Source organism: Enhydra lutris, unplaced genomic scaffold, assembly GCF_002288905.1.
Source record: "Enhydra lutris kenyoni isolate GAN:26980312 unplaced genomic scaffold, ASM228890v2 scaffoldscaffold7, whole genome shotgun sequence".
Lineage (NCBI taxonomy): Eukaryota > Metazoa > Chordata > Mammalia > Carnivora > Mustelidae > Enhydra > Enhydra lutris.
In genome coordinates, this window is record NW_019154091.1 from 1,065,308 (window position 1) to 1,085,202 (window position 19,895).

The window sequence follows — 19,895 nt, forward strand, 5'->3', positions numbered from 1 at the left end:
GCTTAGTTGCCAGGTCTTCAGTCTATTTCTGTCCTTGGTTTTGACCTTGAAACTTTGATAGAATACTGTTCACATACTGTGTGTCTGATGGTAAAGACAGCAGAACCTTTCTTACCACAGCCTGTCAAGGATACACAACATCACTGGGGATATGAAACCTGACCACCAGGTTAAGGTAGTGTCTGCCAGGTTTCTCTGCTACAAAGTTACTATTTTTCCCTTTCCATACTCTAGAGGACAGCCACTAAGCCTAGTTCACTTTCAAAAAGGAAAGGAGAATTAAGCCCCACCTCCTGGAAGGGGGAGTGTATCTGCATATATTATTTGGAATTCTTCTGTAAGGAACACTGTCTTTTCTCTACATAGGTGACTTTAAAAAAATACTGATCTAAAAAAGAATTTTCTGTAATCTATATGCATTATTTTGTAAGGGAGAAAAAACCCCAAAACACAGGATTAAAAAGAAAAAAACAAGAGCTAAGTATGTACAATCATTATGAAGACAAGCAAGACACAGAATATTTGGGATCTTTTTTATTTTTATACACATGACAAGATTTTACACCAAGAATAGTCAGTTAAATAGTACAAATTTACATTCATGAGGAATGTTAAAAAAAATTCAACTAAAAAAACCCACTTCTGTCTGTGACCCACAATCCCAACATTTTACAGTGCAGGGGAGAAGGGGCTGGGGGGAGCATCCAAAACAAGTCTCTCCCAAAAGAAATGACTTAAATTTCACATTCCCTCTCCACACCGGATCCAAATAGAGTATAATTTATAATTCATCTTTTTCAGCTGTAGATTTCTGTGAAAAGAGAAAAATCAGAAGACATGAAAAATGAGCAGAAAAAATGTTAGTTCACAGAAGGTTCATGTGTAGAAAAAAACAACTCTAATGGGCCCTGCATAGTTCCATTATTTCAGAGGTAGGCTAGAACCTCACCTATAAATCTGAAAAATAATTTAGAACTCAACAATAGGATCTATGGCCTCTAGACACAAATAATCAAGAATTTAAAATGGGCCTACTGCTGCGATATAGTAAGGCAGAAGCAGGTGGCAAAGACTATAGAAGCCTTATGGGCTTAAAAAAATCTAACAAGATCTCAAGAATGGACGGCTAAAACAAACAAAAAGGAATGGGACGATGAAAGCATATACTTCATTTAGAGGAAAAAAAAAAAGGACTGGCTCCAGCTTTTGAATTTGTTATTAGATGCCTGTTTTTTTGTTTTTTTTTTTTTTTTTATATTTTATTTATTTATTTATTTGAGAGAGAGAGAAAGACAGTGAGAGAGCGCATGAGCGAGGAGAAGGTCAGAGGGAGAAGCAGACACCCCGTGGAGCTGGGAGCCCGATGCGGGACTCAATCCCGTGACTCCAGGATCATGACCTGAGCTGAAGGCAGTCGCTTAACCAACTGAGCCACCCAGGCGCCCTAGACGCCTGTTTTTTTTGGTGGATTTCCTGAAGTCTGACTTCTGGAAGTTACATAGGCCTAACACCAGAACTAAAAATAAGTTTGCCTAATTGTCCAAGAACTAAAATACGAGCCCCATTCTTGACTTGCTATACCTTTACTGTTTCTTCTTCTTCGTCTGTTCCTGCATCCATTTCTTCTTCCTCGTCTTGCTCTGTGTCTTCTGAGGTGTCCTCTGTTGTTTCTTCAGGTTCTTCTTCGGGTTCTTCTTCCACCTAAGGGCAACATGTATGAGCTCATTCACGGATCCAGTATTTTGGGTCTATTTTCACTTTATTCATTTAAATGTGTAATATTATAATTAACTTCACTCCTGTTCTATCCACAAATGTAGAGTGAATATGCTTATTAGTTAACAGTCACACTAACAAAGGGAGACAGATTAAAAAAAAAAAAAAAAAGTCTATGAAAGGGGAATTTCTTATTAATTCTAGCAGTGTGTGACACTGGAGGATTTGAACAGTCCATAAATTATTTCAAACCTTTGCATCAGGGTCAATGTTTAAACTCAGGCGAAGCATTCTTTCTATTCGATCTCCATAGGCTTTAGTGTCTGGTAATAGATATCCTGACCGCAGTGTTGCCGTTTCAAACAAAACTACAGCAAGATCTGAAACAGTTTTGTCATCTTCATCTTCCTAAGATGGAAGAAGGGACATCTGGTTAATATTTAAAGGTACAAAGTCCAATTAAAAGATAAAGGAGTAAGGCTGCAATATTACTCACCTTAACCCGTCGAAGCATGTCTTTGATCAGGGGGTGTCTGGGATTAATTTCGAATGTTTTCTTCTGGCTGGCATAGTAACTGGTAGGGGATAAAAATGACCATTAAGAAACATCAAATTTCATATGAGGAATTTAAGAGGCAGGGCGGGGGACTGTGGGGGGTTGGGAAGGAAAAAAATGAAACAAGATGGGATCAAGAGGGAGACAAACCATAAGAGACTCTTAATCTCACAAAACAAACAGGGTTGCTGGGGGCTGAGGGGGTAGGGATAGGGTGGCTGGGCTATGGACATTGGGGAGGGTTGTGCTATGGTGAGTGCTGTGAAATGTGTAAGCCTGATGATTCACAGACCTGTACCCCTGAAGCAAATAATAATTATATGTTAATAAAAAAAGAAACATCAAATTTCAGAATCCATACATTTTCCATGTTCTATACATTTTTACAATTACAGAGAACTCCTGGGAAAAAATCAACACTATTTATATCACTACACATGCTTTGGCTTTTAAATAGGGATGGGCAAAGTGTGATAGAAGAGTGCTATAAAGAGAATTATTTACTAATGCATCTCAAGTGCCTACAGCTTTGCTGAATGGATGAATGGATTTAGTGTCCTCTTCATCGACTCTTAATTTATTCTCACTTAACTGCAGCTCGGTGTCCCCCAGAGTTTGGAAACAACCAGGCAGCTTCTGCCTGCTGGTCTGTTACTACCTTTTTCATGATGCCTTCACCAATATGGTTCCAGGACAAACTTTCTTCTATTGGAGCTCAGCTCTCAATGCATTCTAGTCTACCTTCCATCATGTTTGTCAGTTGTGACTGTCCTCCCTCCTACAGCTGAGGACAGGGAGGAACTACATCTATCCCTATCTTGGTATACCGGGTACAGATGCAGAGTTTAGAAGATTATGACTTGATCCATTATCCTACTGCCAGAAAGACAGCAGTGACGTCTACTTAGACCACCAAGGTAAAGAGACCACCAAGGTAAAGACATAGTAGGTAAGTGCTGGATGGAAGGTAACTTCCCATTAATAAATGACTGAATTAGATGGACATTTATATAATAGCTACTATACTGCTGCAATGGGATGTAAGTAGAAACCTGTTTCCCACCTGAATTTTACTTTATTTTTTTAAAAAATTTTATTTATTTGGGGTGCCTGGGTGGCTCAGCGGGTTAAAGCCTCTGCCTCCGGCTCAGGTCATGATCCCAGGGTCCTGGGATGGAGCCCCGCATCGGGCTCTCTGCTCGGCAGGGAGCCTGCTTCCTCCTCTCTCTCTCTCTCTCTCTCTCTCTGCCTCTCTGCCTACTTGTGATCTCTATCAAATAAATAAATAAAATCTTTAAAAAAAATTTATTTATTTGACAGAGATCACAAGTAGGCAGAGAGGCAGGCAGAGGGCACTGGGGCGGGGGGGCAGAGTAGGCTCCCCACTGAGCAGAGTGCCCAATGTGGGGCTCGACCTTAGGACCCTGAGATGATCTGAGCCGAAGGCAGAGGCTTAACCTACTGAGCCATGCAGGTGCCCCCTGAATTTTATAACCTATAAAATCTTGAGGGGGGTAAGACATGTAAGCAAGATGCCATTTTAGCATTTTAAAGTGGAAACCTTATACTTGTGGAGTCTCACTAAATATGGAGTGCACCTTATATAAAAAATACAGATAGTTCTGGAATTGTGACAATGAAGACTACACTTGTGAGAAGAATCCTAAGCTAGGCCTTGGCAAAATGCAGGATGATCAGAGAGCAAATTAAAAAAAAAAAAAAAACATTCCAGGAGGGAGAAGGGAAAATGAAAGCAGGGAAGAAGTAATTTTCAAGACTACTGCTGTGACTTTAAAATATAAATTTGGCATATATATTCCTTGAAAAGAAGGGATACTGAAGACCCAGTGTAACTCCAGTACTTAGCCCTTTAGTTCATAAACTTGTTCTCAGGGGCCTTTACTCTTTATTTTGTGGGGCATACTATTTGGGGGAATGGGAGATGGCAGTTTAAAAAAAGGACTGAATTCATTAATCAAAGGTCATTGTCATTAACCTCCTCTGTAACTATTAGCATCTAAAAATGTCAAAGAAGCCCAGATACCAGGCCAAATATATAATCGAGTGCAAAAATAAAAACAATGTGTGTTGCAGGATTAAGAAAATTTCCTTTTGTGTATAAAAATACCATAAAATAAATCATGAGCCCAACACCTCTCCTTCATCAGTCTAATGTCAGAGGAATCCGTTTGTAAACTTGTGGCATGTAATACAGAGCAGTAGTGGTGGACGCTTAATGCCATCAGCTCTTTGTACAGAAGCTGACATCATCTGCTAAAGGCAGGCAGGACAAGAATTAACACCTTGCCAGGGACCTTCCCAAGGAGGCTTACTTGGTAGAGATGTCTTTGCCTGTCTGGTATGCCTGAGCTTTCATGATTCTCTCCATGTTGCCAGACCACCCGTACTGGCTGGCGACGAGAGCACATGGAGACTCTGTCAGACGCTGAGATACCACAGCCTTTTCAATCTTAGGATAAAAAACCAAAAGTGAGATACATGTAAGTACAAACAGTTAAGGTCATTCAGTAACTAAGGATTCAGCACGTAAGATCATAAACAGATGCAAGTCATAAAAATACCTCTTATCCAGATTTTTAGAAGATTCTTATCTTTAATAATCTGAATTTTTCAGTAAAAAAATAAACTTCTGAAGCACATAAAACAAATTTAAACAGCAAAAATTTAAGTTATTTAAAGAAAAAACAGTATTAAACTACAAGAACTTTCAGTAAGAAAAAAACTGAATAGTACCCACGAACAGAAAAACCACTGTTTTCCTTTTAATTCTTTGTAGCTTATAACACTTTTTAAATCTAATTAATTAATTAACTTATTTTTAAGAAGATTTTTTTTATTTGACAGTGAGAGAGCGGGGGAGTAGCGTAGGAGAGAAGCAGACTCTCCACTGAGCAGGGAGCCCAATGTGGGGCTTGATCCCAGGCTCCTGGGATCATGACCTGAGCTGAAGGCAGACACTTAACTGACTGAACCACCCAAGCGCCATTTTTTTTTCTTTTTTCTTTTTTTTAAAGTAGGAGTACCTGGGTGTCTCATAAGAGTCTGACTTTGATTTTGGCTCAGGTCATGATCTCAAGGTTGTAAGATTGAGATCCCTCTGCTCTTCTACCTACTTTTTTTTTTTTTTTTTAAATAAAGATTTTATTTATTTATTTGACAGATTTCACATGTAGGCAGAGCACCAGGCAGAGAGAGAAAGGGAAGCAAGCCCCTGCTGAGCAGAGAGCCTGATGTGGGGCTCAATCCCAGGACCCTGAGATCATGACCTGAGCTGAAGGCAGAGGCTTACTTAACCCACTGAGCTACCCAGGTGCCCCCCTCTACCTGCTTGTATACTCTCTTAAAACAAACAAACAAAAAACCAAACAAAACAAAAAATAAAAAACAGGCTCCACACCCAATAAGGGGATCAAACTCAAGACCCTGAGATCAAAGAGTTATATACTATACCAACTGAGTCAGTCAGGCCCCTGTAGTTTATATATTTTAAGCTGGGAGTACCTGGGTGGCTCAGTTGTTAAGCATCTGTCTGCCTTCAGCTCAGGTCATGATTCCCGGGTCCTGGGATTGAGCCCTACGTTGGGCTCCCTGATTGGTGGGGAGCCTGCTTCTCCCTCTCCCACTCCCCCTGCTTACGTTCCCTCTCTTGCTGTGTCGCCCTCTGTCAATTAAATGAATAAATAAAATCTTAAAAAAAAATTTTTTTAAAGCTCAGCCTCACCAAAATTTAACAGTATTAAACACTGTTCTGTATAACTTTTGTTGTTGTTCTGTACAACTTTTAATGGTTACAAGGTAACCAGACGTAAAGTTTAATTTGTTGACAAAACAATTTTTAAAAAAGAAAATGGAGATGCTAAAATTTCACAAGTTCTAATTTCCTGAAAAATACCTTGTCCTTGAGAGCTTTATCTTTCATCCAATTGAGCAGAGGCTCAAATTCTTTCTCAACTGCTTCACGACTCTCCTTCGTTTTCTCACTTTCATCAAATTTCACGCCTTCTTTGGCAACATTCTGGAACCTTTTGCCATCAAACTCAGGAAGAGCCTGAATGCAGTATTCATCCACAGGTTCTGTGAGATAAATCACTTCATAGCCCTTTTTCAGAAGTCGCTCCACAAATGGAGAAGATTCAGCCTATAAAATGAAGAGAAGTGATAAAGTTTCCAAGATTTAGCCTTGGCATACTTGTTCACCTTAGTATCTACATTTATATATACAAACAATCCCATTTTACAAGTGGAAAAAAAATAAGAAGTGCAGAGAATATAATGACTTTTCTGTCAGTGACTGACCAGGCCTCGTGATGGCTCTAGTTCACCATGACATTTTTTTTTTTCTTTCTCAAGAGTTGGCTATGTATCAGGATGCCTGACAGGAGTTCATCTCACCTCTTTTCTGCTGGCCCCAGCCATGAAGTAGATTTTGTCTTGTTTCTCCTTCATTCTTTCCACATACTGGTCTAGACTGGTGATGTCACTTGGATGATGAGAAGACTGGAATCTAAGAAGTTTAGCAAGACGTGTTCGATTTGAGTGGTCTTCAATCACACCAAGCTTGATGTTGGTTCCAAATTCTTTCCAAAAAGTATCATTGTACTTCTCATCAGCAATCTTCTTGATCATGTCCAGAGTTTTACGAACAAGCTTCTTTCTAATCACCTAAATGAAATTAAAGAATAACTTATTAAAGAACGTCCTCTCAAACTTTTGAGACCCTACCATATTTAAGACAGCAGAGGAATATTGGTGAAAGATATAAAGACCAGGCACTGTCACTGCCACTTATCAAGCGGCAGGGAATGGTGAGCAAGCCTGTGTCACACTGAGCAGAAACAAAGTTGTCAGTGGAAACAGTCACAAGATCACTTTGACATTTATGTTCTATCTTTAGACCAGATAGTGGACTTATATAGGTGTTTACTACGTAATTCTTTCAACTTTTCTATCAGTTTGAAATTCTCATTAAATAGTAGGGAGAAAACAATCAGATTCTTAGGATTTAATAATTCCAGAGTAAAATTAAGTTCTTCAGCTAGAGAGCCAAGGACTAGTCTCCATATCTGGCAACTCCACTAACAGAGTGTGTCCTCTGAAGCCCAAAGAGAAAGGCAGCCAGTCTCTTCCCAGAGACACTCACCTTAAGCAGTTTATGCTGCTGAAGAGTTTCCCGGGAAACATTCAAGGGGAGGTCATCTGAGTCCACCTTTAGACGGCACAAGAAAAGTTCAGTGAGCAATAGAAACTGGGAAAAAACCAAACCAACAAACCAAAAAAATACTTCCATCCCTCATTTTTAAGGACCCCCTTCTCATTATCTTTGGATACTTACAACACCCTTGACAAAATTAAGGTACTTGGGCATCATATCGTGGAAGTCATCTGTGATGAATACTCGGCGCACATACAGCTAAGCAGGGGGAAAAAAAAAGTCACTTTCTGGAAATTAAACTTTCAAATTCTAAACTCAGTTTTTACATTTAAAAACTCACCTTAATGTAATCACTCTTCTTAGATCCATATTCGTCAAACAGACCACGTGGAGCAGATGTAGGTACGAATAAAATGGATTTGAAGGTAACTTCCCCTTCAGCAGTAAAGTGGATATAAGCCATGGGGTCATCACTTTCCTATGGAAAGATGGCATTTAGTCAGGCATTTAGTCATTCCAAAGGCACCAGAAAAAGGCAGTGCAAAGGCTAAGTGATTCATCATGTGGTACACCCTCAGCTAAGCCTTTATTTAGCAAAAAAAAAGTTCTCTCACCAACAACAGTAGGGGGGATGGAGGAAAGAAGAACAGTTAAGACTGCTATTCTAACTGGCTAGACATGGTGGTTTTGCTGATGATCACTGATCATCATCAATAAACAGCATCAGTGGATCTCCTAAACTCGGGGAAGAATGTATGAGTCTAGGTTCCAAATCTGTCAAAGAACAGGGTAGAAAAATCATCTTGTCTCATCAACAGTATACAATGCTGCATGAGTATACTGTTCAACCACGAAAAGTTCTCAGGAACAGTTTTCTTCAGTTGGGATATGGACTATAGCAGTGGCTACAATGGGGTATGTAAATAAATAAAAAACCCAAATTCCCTAGATTTGCATTATCCATTACCGTACCCATTTGTGGGTACTAGGCACTCGAAATGCGGCTAATCCAAATTGGGATACATATGGATTAAGTGTAAATACAGACAACCAGACTTTGAAGATATGGTACAAAAAACAAAAACAAAAACCCCCAAAACACCAAATGTGTCATTAATTGAATAATGATTACATGTTAAAATAAAAATATTTTGGGTATGTTGGATTAAATAAAATATAAAATTTATATAAAATATAAAACATTAAAATTAACCACACCCATTTCAACTTTTAAAGATTGTATTTACTTGAGAGAGAGTCTCTGTGCATGCAAGCGAGCATGAGTGGGGGCTAAAGAGAGGAGGGAAACAGACTCCCCGCTGAGCAGGAAGCCCAACATGGGGCTAGGTCTAGAGATCATGACCTGAGCTGAAGGCAGACACTTAACTGACTGAGGCACCCAGGCGCCGTTTCAACTTTTAAAAATGTGCCTATGTAGCTCACATCACATTTCTAATACAGCTATCCCAGAAGAAAGTATGTTACATTTGTATACACTTAAGACTCTTCATGGGAATAAAAGTGGAGGCAAGAACCAAGAGGACAGTTTTAAGAAATAAAACTTAAGGGATGGTTGGATGTTAACATAAGGAAAACAAAGAAGGTTAAGGAACAAATCAAAAGAATAAAGATTAAAGAACAAACACAACCACAGCAAGTCAAGTTTTATCTAGCCATGCTAAATGTTTTGTACAAAATGCTGTATGGGAAAATACTAACTTGAAACAATCTTAATCCACGCTAGTTTTGTATTCTACAGTTAAAAAGGATCAGTAAAAGGAAATAGGTAAGGAAACAAAGATCTAGTAATTATTCTGAAGCATACAACCTCACAATAGATGTTTGAGGTTTTACGTAGGCTTTTTTTTTTTTAATAAATATTTATTTATTTGACAGAGATCACAAGCAGGCAGAGAGGCAGGCAGATAGAGAGAGAGGTGGAAGCAGGCTCCCTGCAGAGAGCCCGATGTGGGGCCCGATCCCAGGACCCTGGGATCATGACCTAAGCCAAAAGTAGAGGCTTTAACCCACTGAGCCACCCAGGTGCCCCTTACGTAGGCTTTTTAAAGGTTACGTTAAAAGCCAGATGAATCAACAAACATAAAGCAGAATCAGACCTATAGGTACAGGGAACTGATGGTTGCCAGAGAGGAGGGTAGGGGATGGACAAAACAGATGAAAGGGAGTAGAAGATACAAGCTTCCAGTTATGGAATCAGTAAGTCATGGGAATAAACAGTATAGCACAGGGAATAGTCAATGATACTGTAACAGTGTTGTATGGTGACAAATGGTAGCACATTTGTGGGGAGCACAGCAGAGTACACAGATACTGAATCACTGTTGTACACCTGAAACTAATGTAACATTGTATGTCGGCTATCAAAAAAATTAAAAAAATAAAAGGTATTCATCCTTGAATGGAAGAAAGCCAATAATGTTAAAAGCCATTCAAGATAAGATACGTTTTATGGAAATCATCTACCTACCTATGTAGGTAGTTAAATCTTTTGTGTAACACAGACCCCTTGGCCATCTGGTGAAGCCTATGCCTCCTCAGAGTAAATTCTTAAAATGCATACGTAATATAAAACACACAAGATTAAAAAGGAAACCAATTGTGTTGAAACAGTTATAAAACAATCAAAAAACACTTGATTTAGTAATGTTCATCACATTATTCTAAAATAATACTTACCTTTGAAAATGATTTGTAGAAAGCTTTGTATTCATCATCTTCTACTTCTTTTGATGGTCTCTGCCATATTGGTTTGATGTCGTTCATAAGTTCCCAATCCCAGACGGTTTTTTCTACCTGAAGTTAGAGTACATGGTCAGCCAGCCACAGTAATACCGGCAGGAACCATAACCTTAGGACAGTTCAGATGAATGTGGGAAGCACCGAAAGGCATTGCTAAACTACTGTGGCTCCTGCCAATGGGATAAAAAATCTAAAAATAATTCTCTCAACATTTAAGACTGATCTATAATGCAAAGAAGGCAACCCGTTATCATTATAACTGACAGAAAGCCAATTAAAGGTTTTTTCCATTATTAAAGTAGCTACAATGTTACTTCTTGAAAATATCTGTTTTGAGATTAGAAGGATATATACACATTAATTATTCCTACTTCAGGACTTACAGCAATCTAACATCTTACAATAAATATTCCTCAAACCTACCATTACTTCCACCTGTTCTGCCACCTGAAGAGGTCAGAGAGCTAATATTATGGTTAATATCTATATGACAAAAGATGCAGAAAGATTTTTAAGATCTTAAAACTTGGAATAGGATAAGCTTGTCCTGGGCAATATATAGAACTCAGAAAACTGCCTAAAAATGATCTGTGTTTGCTACTTAAAACTTCCCACAGGCAGAAAACATACACACTAGCAGATAAACTTCTTGTTTTTAAGTTGGGCCTATAGACTTAACATCTGGAGAAAAAAAGACCTTAAAGAATTAAAACTTAACTCCGATCAGTCTGTGCATACTTGGGGTTCTGTGTTTTCTCAAACATGTCCTGAATAACAGTTTAGTGTGGAGATGAACCAGACTTACTTTTTTGGTTTTTGGTTTTTTTTCCTCTTCTTCTTCTTCCACTGCAGCTTCATCATCAGAATCTTCTTTTTCTTCTTTTGCTGCTTCTTCTTCCTCCATGGGCTCCTCAACAGTTTCAGTCTGTTGAAGGAGAATTACATTAAATTCTCTTATTTCATAATGCTGTCTAGTGAGTATGAAATGCAATTACAGCTCAAAAAAATAGGTCTTCAATTGAAAATCCTGAATATCCTGCACTGAAAGAAACACACTGAGCCTTTTTTTAAAGTGTTATTTAAATATATGCCCACATAATACACATAAATTTTATCAGTGTAGATTTACCTTGCTGCTCCACACATAAATTGGGAAGTTTATAAACTGTGAGTATTTCTTGACGAGATTTTTAATTGTGTCCAACTCAAGGTAATCAGATGCTTCTTCTTTCAAAACTAGTCTGAAAGGAAAATAGGACATTTATAGAAAGATATCCTTGGTTTAAAAGATTTGATTATAAATTCATTCAAAATACCTTCCTGACAAAGCTAATGGCCAGGAGATCGGTGTAATCCAGGATGGCCCGTTTTTCATGTTAAAAACTCTTATCACCAATGACGGTTTCTGAGCTAAACATACTGAACATGAGTACGGTAGCGGGAAGAATCTTCCTTGTGTCCCTCAAGTGGAAAATATCCTTAGTTCCTAAGTAAACAGTGCAAATGTTCCAATCTTCTAAATATGTTGGGTTTTTTTTTTAGGTTTTGTGTGTGTGTTTAGTTTTTTCATTTGAAGAACCGAAATGTTAAATTAGCTCAAGGTAAGAAGGCACTGGGGCGTCTGGGTGGCTCAGTGGGTTAAAGCCTCTGCCTTCGGCTCAGGTCATGATCCCAGGATTCTGGGATGGAGCCCTGCATGGGGCTCTCTGCTCAGCAGGGAGCCTGTTTCCTCCTCTCTCTGCCTGCTTGTGATCTCTGTCTGATAAATAAAATAAAATAAAAAAAAAGGTAAGAAGGCACTGAAACATTCTGGAGAAAAATGCAATGACATGCACTCTGATAGTTACTTTAGAAATCTAATGATTATCATAGATGGCGAACCCAGGCGCACCTGGCTGGCTCAGTTGGAAGACTGTGAGATTCTTAATCTCGGGGTTGTGAGTTTGAGTCCCATGTTGGGTATGCAGATTACTTAAAAATAAAACTTTAAAAAAAAAATTATCTCCTATAGAGAGTGAAAACTTAAAAACATGTTCTTTAAAAAAGCTAGGAAATTAATCTTATTATTTATATCTCCACTGTCCAAAACAGTACTCAGATTTCATTTTTAATAAAATTTAAAGCTAGTTCTTTAATTGCACTGCCAATTGGTGTTTGTGCTCCCAATAAATAAATATGCCCAATGTTGTATCATGCGTCCCTTCTGGCTTCAAAAAGCTTACAGTTTAGTGCCATTAACAAGAGGTAGATAGTTCATGATGGCGCAGCCTAATGAAGTGGCCGAGCCTCTGGTTTCAGAACATGTTTGTTAGTGGTGTGGGGCTGGAGGAAAGTTCAGTTGTGGATCCAAGTTCAAGATGATGGTTACATCTTAGAGATATTCAAAAGGCCACTGGATATATGAATAAAGAACCCAGTAGGGAGATCTAGATCTAGATGTCCAATCTAAGATTGGCAAACTATGGCTGGCACCCGTAAGAAATTTTACTGGGACACAACCTCATCATGTATTGTCTATGGTCACTTTTGAGCAAGAACATCAGAGTTGTGACATATGACAGATCTGTCCAAATGCTTAAAATATTTACTAGCTGACTCCTGATTCAGACTAAGAATAGAGATTTGAGAACCCTGAGCAAGAACTGGAAGCCAAATCCATCATGGTAAGAAGACTGCACAAGGAACACAAAAATAATGAGGAAGGGCTGACAGTTACCTTTGAAAGAGAGATACTGTCAACATTTAAGCAACAAGCAAAGGAAACAAAAAGATATTCAGGGTCATGGAAACGAGGTACTAAGCGGATGGTGTTAAATAGATAGTAAATTATGTAGGAAACAGAAGAGGAAAACTCAGGGAAAAAAAAACCCTATTGCTGGGAGCAAAGTCAATTTAAATTTCACTAAAATTGACTAAAAATCGACTGGATTTAGCAACAAGATTACTGGTGACTTATTTCAATGGAAAGGTGGTAGATAACGTCAATGCCTGACTATAGAAGGGGGCGTGGCATCACCTCTCTTTTTTCCCCACTGACACTTGAACATGTTTACGTTTTGATGGGAAAGAAGGAGTGTGTGGGAAAGATTAACTTCAAAAGATGGGGTTGGAATTAATTTATGCTTAGCCTCTGAGGAGGTAGGAGGCAGGCAGCAGATCAGCAGTAGTGACCAGCCTTAGGGAAAAATGTAGAATACCTCCCTCACCTCAATTCCAACACAGAAAACTAAACTGGGTAACTTTTCTCCATATAGTATGTGACAGTAGAAGGACAGAAGCAAATGTACTAGTTTACTGGATGCTAATTTCATGATCTCCTTGAATCCTCACAAACTTGCTCATAAGAGTACAGCAGGGGCTAATTTAGGGGTGGGAACAGAAGTAGGTAGGCACTCAATTGTTTGATGGCTTCTATTTTATTAGTCAAATAGAAGATGAAATCATGTTTAAGGTGGGACTCTGACCTCATCACTTTCTTGCCTTCTCTTTCCTTCTTCCTTTGGCCATTCTAGACTGTCAGTTCCTTAAATGGGCCTCATGTCTTTGGAACTTCCAACCTACTGTGCTCGCTGCCTAGAATACCGGAACCAAATTTACGATTTCAGAAAGTCCTTCTGATAAGGGAAGTGTTCTCTAGCTTCCTTTCTGGCATTTGCCACTCTGAAATTATCTCACGTTTTTCTTCTTTACTTGAACTAGCCACATGGAAGCAGTGACTGCACTGGTCTTACACCCCATTGGAGTCCTAAACCCTAGCAGGTGAAAGGCACTCAAATGATTATCTGCTGATAAATGCTGGGGTAGAAGGACTTGAAGGAAAATGGCAACTTTGCTCAGGGTCTGTAGGGCTTCACTCACTCATCAGCCATCCATGCTACCTGCACGAAGCTGTCCTGATTACCCATATTCACTCCTAGAAACATCCGCTGGTCAAGTGTTAGGCTCTGGGAATGGAACAGTCAAGCAATGTTTGCTTCCATGGAGCTTCCATCTAGGTACTCTCACCTGTCTCTCACCTGAGACATCAACCCTCTTGGGATGTCATTTTCTAGCTCATTGTAGTGAAGAGATAAAATTTACCTATGTTTCCTTAACACCTAACAGAGAGGGCACAGGGGTGTAACTATTAGTGATGTTTCCAAATGACAGCAGGAGAGAGGACTGTGAATAACGGAGGCAGAGAAAGGTAAATTGGGAAGAGTTAGTAAAAGTACTAAAATGACTCATTTAATTAGTCTTTGTTAAAATACCATTTATGAAAATGAATACAGGAACTATTCACCTTCTAGCGTGAAGAACACTGGTCAAAATGATACATACTTTCTTATACTCTATTTAAAAATTCTTATGTTGAGAAAATTTAAAACTGGATTAAGAAAAAAAAGTTGAGGTTGTAGGCACTTTTTCACCGGCAACAAGCATGCCAAATGGCCTCTGAAATGGGATTTCTCTGATGTGGCCTAAAGCTGGTAGCTTCATATAGCTCAGTATTTACTTGTCCTTCCCTAGGTATTAAGGAAATTTAAGTATCTTGTTATATTTGTGGGGGTGGGGCAAAAAGCCGCTCTGTTTACTTCGCAGTGCTATGAACACCAAGAGACCCTCGTCATGAGATCTGCCTCATCTATACAAGTAACGGTTACTGGCTTAAACCAAATTCTAATTTGAATTCAACAATTTGCAACCATCCTCAAAGGAGACATCTTCCTCTGAAGAACTTTCATTAACTTTCTTCAACCTCTTTATTTGTACCCTTTCTCTCCAACCGGTCCCCACCCAGTGCCAATTACTACCATAGTTCAGTACTTTCAATAGTCGCTCCCAGAGTATCCTCTCATCCAGTCCTGCCACCCTCCACATCCATCTTCAGAAAACCTTAAAAAAGCTAATCAAAATGTCTATCATTGTCACCAACCGAGAGGAGTTTCTTTAATCCTGGGAACATGCTGTGCCTCCTTGCCTTTACAGCCATAATTGTCCACAGATCTGATACTTCTTTCCCAAGTCTTGTTTCTCGGGAACTCTTGAATCAACGCACTTCTGTGACGCCTTCAATTTGCCTTCTCCCCTACAGGAGCTAAGCCTTCGACTTTTTGCTATGTATAGCAGCCATTATAAAACTCTGCCCTTAGGCGGTCCTTAAAATACTTCCTCAGGTAATGGGAACAGGTCAATTTTATAGAAAAGGAATGAAAGCCCAGAACGAAAGCTCTGGTTTGCTCAGAGTCAAGATCCTCACTAGGACGGTTACTTCTTATTAGGAATCAGTAATACTCACGTAATTGTTGTTCCCCGTCCTAGAGTGTTTCCTCTTGGGTCAGCAATTACAGAAAATTCATTGGAGTCAGACTCCCAGATGTGCTGGGTATCGTTGTTGTGTTTTGACGTGACAATAACCTTATCTGCTACAAGGAAGGCAGAATAGAAACCGACACCAAACTGGCCTATCAATTCAGAAGTTGACTGGCCATCTTCTTGTGCCTCAGTCATTTTGTTTAAAAACTCGCTTGTTCCAGACTTGGCTATGGTACCCAGGTTTTTAACCAGCTCTTCCCGGGTCATTCCTACACCAGTGTCTGTGACATGTAGCAGATTCTTCTCCTTGTCACACTGAAAGCACGACAAGAACAGGACAGTTTTATTTGTTTAATACTCACAGTATGACAAGTAAATACTGGGCTTTATATTCAGAAACTACTGGCTTTGGGCCACCTCAATTCCAACACAGAACACTAAACTGGGTAACTTTTCTCCATATAGTATTTTATGGCCTTTTCAGAAAAATGTGTACCTTACATACAATCATCTTTCTTTACAGAGAATAACCTTAAATTCAGTGTATTTGAGAAAGTATCAATATAAAGAAGACAGAGACTGGTCTAAATTTCAAAGGGCAGAGACAGAACTAAACAAGTTATTTTTGAAAAAAAAATTTAAGAAAAATAGAATTTTATATTGTGACTATTTCTTTCACAGAAAATAAAAAGGTTCAAAACTTGAATGACTAACGTTAGATTCTATGGTCATCAATGTTCTTCACTAAATACTCCCAGCTCTGTCTTCCAGAAACATAGAAGGAATATGCTTCCTTCATTTTTGGTTATTAAGGCCATGTGACCAGTTCTGGCCAATGATCTGCAAGTGGGAGTCAAGAATGTAGCTTTCAGATTAGAGCCTTTATGGGATGGGAGACCCTCCAAGCTCTCTGTACCATGGCAACAAGCTATACTCCAGATGGTGGCTACTCAATCAGCCTGTGTCTAGGAGTGAAGATGATACAAAACAAAGGCCACAGTGGCCTGTGGTTGATGAGTTAATCCAGGGGTTAGAAAACTTTTTCTGAAAAAGGGCCAGAGAGTAAATATTTTAGGCACGTGGGCCATATGGTCTCTGTTACAATATTCAAACCCACTGTGTAGCACAAAGGCAGTCATAGCTAACACCTAAGTGTGAAACCCCAATTTAAGCCCCTGGGCTTGGGGGGTTTTCTGTTACTGCAGCATAATCTGACCTACCTTGACTGATTCAGATTCCCTATACTTATGGACTCGTTTTTTGCTTTAGAAGAAAAAGTTTTAAGTTTTAAGCTTACCTTAATTTTGACAGTTAGTTCCTCATTTCCAGCAAGAGCATTTTCATCAGTCAGTGATATTAACCTTATCTTATCTAAAGCGTCAGAAGCATTTGAAATCAGTTCTCTCAAGAAAATCTAAATGGAAGCCAGATTCAACACACACTTTGATTACCCTCAAGATATATAAAACAGCAAATTTAATGTCAAACTCATGTACAGAAGGGCTCTACTCTCTTGGTAAAAGGAGGTACAGCTCTTTACACATAAGACTGTAACAACTGTAAGGAATACCCAAATTGGTAAGATTAGTAACTCTCTAGTCTCACACTAGTGATCTTTATGTATGTAACAAACAGGACTTGGTTTGTGTGGCTGCCCTCAACCCTGTTTAGCAGACTATGAACATATTTGGAGGAGAAAGGACAAAAGGAAAATGTCCAACCACCCCCCCCACAAGTATCTAGCAGTAATTTTTATATATACTGGGTATTTAAACTGTGCTAATAACTACTAACTTGGGAGTTACTACCTAAGTATATTTATTATAAAGGTAAACAAGTATGCTACTGCACAGAGAGAAAATAGTATTATCCCAACTATATTGTTGCTTACCTCTTTATTTTTATACAATGAGTTGATGATAAGTTTCATCATTCTATTAACTTCAGCTTGGAAGGCAAATTTTTCTGACTTCTCTCTAAGTTCTCTTATTTGGGATGCATTTAATCCATCCAACTGAATAGCTTCTTCCTCTCTAAGGAAAAAATGTTGATAAACAACTATTGCATTGCTTACTTAGTTCCCCCTCAAAACATGGGATTCTGTGATGAAAGCACAGTGGTCTCAGAGGATTATCTTAAGGGTTAAAAGGGTAAAATGGAAGCCTATTATAAAATATTACCAATCCACTATTTCTATTATTTTACCACAGTAAAATTTTTATCACCTTAGCACTGAGTTATAATACTCAGTTCTTAAAATAGTCAGAAAAATGAACATGACTTTCCTCTACTAAAAATAAAAAGGAAGGTCATACTTCTATGTTCCCTCGCATGTGGGGCTGCCTCTTTGCCTGGGAAGCTTTGGCCTCTAAGGCTCTACAAAACTGTCAGTGAAGTCCCAGGGGTCAACTTTGAAAACACTACTCAACTGAGAGAAATCTTTTTTAAAATTATGAAGTTTTGGGGCACTTGGATGGTTGAGTCAGTAGAACACGCAACTCTTGATCTAGGGGTCAGGAGTTCACGTCCCACAGTGGGGGCAGAGGTTAAAACAAAAACTACTACGTTTACACACTTACTGCATATAAAACCAATGGGTCTTCGGAAAGTCACAGAGCTTATATTCTGCAATCTAGTTATCCGAATAGTTTTCAAAAGAAATTCATCCCATATCTGACCAGTCATTCTAGGGGCAAGTTAGGAGATACTTAGGGATGACCATGCCTCATCGCCCTAACATTTTCTTTGACCGTTTCTTAGGTATTCAAATTTGGGGTGTTACATGCCATCTAGACATCTGAAGAAAAGATAACAAGCGATTATATTCCAGTGTTCATAAGGGCTAATCTGTTTCAAAAGAACACAAACCTCTGTACTACTTCATCATCTGTCCTTGAACCTTCTCTACTTTTACCCAGATCCTCTTCCACTGTACCATCCACATCGACTTCATCGTCAGCTCGGACCGACCCTGAAAGATTTCACACCAGAAAACTCTTAAACCATGGTTGCTTCGTGTACTTCTCAGAAGAAATAAAATCAAACAGGGCAAGAGTAGGGGGTTGCAAAATTCAGGGGTAAATATGGGAGGTGGGGTCGGAGGAATGGATCCACTAGTTTAAAGACCCACTGTAAAACCCAACTTGGTATATTTCTTATTTAAGTTCAGATCCTGAGTCCTCCAGTAGATTCTGAAATACGGAGGCTGCCATCATGTCTGATGAGCGGCCCTCGGCCCTGGGATGCTTTATAAATAAAGTTTGGCAGACTTGATACCAGGTCCCTTCTACATTCACACGTGTTGCGTGCAGGCCGAGGCAAGGCCTCCCGATTGACCATGCCAAAACTGAGACCTGCAATACCGCAGGTCAAACTACAAATAGAATTCGTGCAACCACAGCGAGAGGAACCGAAATCGAGCCCAAGTGAGCGAGGGAAGAGATGAGAGACGCTCGAGCAAAAGTGAAGCAAACACACTGACACCGCCTTTCTTCTGACTCAGAGCCCCACAGTCCCCAGTCCAGCACCTAAGAAAGGAAACCCGCGTTCTGACTCGCAGACTGGGTGCGGGGGTCCCCAAGCTCAGAGGGCCAAACGCTCCTGTGTCGGACAAAAACCCTCCGGAAGGGGCACCCGCAAGGCTCCCAGGGGATCATGAGCCCGAGAGGCGCCCCACCCCAACTTGCTCGAGACCTCTAAGCACGAATACTAGGAGATGAGCACGAGAGTTCAATGTTCTCGGTCCTCGCTTTTCCCTTCCACAGAGGAGAGTGCGCGAACTCCCCTGAGCCTCTTTCGAGGAAAGGCGATGAATTCCCCTCGGCCCAACTGAGGCCCCGTAATCCCCCTCCTAGGCTCAACGCCCCCAGAACCTTCGAGAAGAAGCCGCGCTTGAGGAATGGGGGGGCGTCCGGGGGGTGCCCGCTTCTCTGGGATCACTCACCGAAGGTCAGCAGGACGCAGGAGAGGCCCAGCACCCACAGGGCCCTCATGGCGCGCGGCCGGTGAGAGTCTCAAGTCCCTTTAGACCGCAGGAGCCGCCTCCACCCCCCACCACGGGGCTCAGATCCTCACACCACTAGCCGCGCGATCCGCCCACTACCCCCAAACAGGTCGGGCCGCTTTTCACCCCAGCCTCTCGCGGGCGGGGGACGGGAAACACGAACCCACCAATGGTGCCGCACCACGCACCCCCTCTACCCAATGGGGACTCGTGGGGGGGACAGCAGTGTACCAATCAGAGCTGTCCAGGTGCGGTGCCCGATGCCCGAAGCGTGGCTCCCTCCGATTGGTCATCCGTAGTCTCTCATCTCCAATCAAATGACTCCGCGGGCCCTCTCACACGGGACCGCCCCTTTGCCTGGGTAGCTTTGGCCTCTCAAGGAAACGGCCCAA

The 19,895-nt window shown here is 40.3% G+C and overlaps 1 protein-coding gene across 2 annotated transcripts; it reads right to left on the reverse strand.

Moving 5' to 3' along the window:
* Positions 1–519: 519 nt before the first annotated feature.
* Positions 520–19,670, reverse strand: LOC111142066 (heat shock protein 90 beta family member 1). Of its 2 annotated transcripts, none has more exons than XM_022495014.1 (18): positions 19,444–19,670; positions 18,369–18,471; positions 17,392–17,533; positions 16,798–16,914; positions 15,484–15,815; positions 11,335–11,446; positions 11,011–11,130; positions 10,143–10,259; positions 7,786–7,923; positions 7,626–7,703; positions 7,434–7,499; positions 6,686–6,955; positions 6,186–6,431; positions 4,606–4,742; positions 2,213–2,291; positions 2,060–2,124; positions 1,582–1,659; positions 520–811 (listed from the first exon to the last, which is right to left on the reverse strand). In XM_022495014.1, exons 1-17 carry the CDS (start codon positions 19,490–19,492, stop codon positions 1,584–1,586), a joined length of 2,247 nt encoding a protein of 748 aa, XP_022350722.1. In that variant the 5' UTR covers positions 19,493–19,670; the 3' UTR covers positions 520–811; positions 1,582–1,583. The 2 variants fall into 2 exon arrangements, with proteins under 2 accessions (XP_022350722.1, XP_022350721.1); XM_022495013.1 differs by having other exon boundaries at positions 1,582–1,701; positions 1,969–2,124; positions 19,444–19,623.
* Positions 19,671–19,895: the final 225 nt, after the last annotated feature.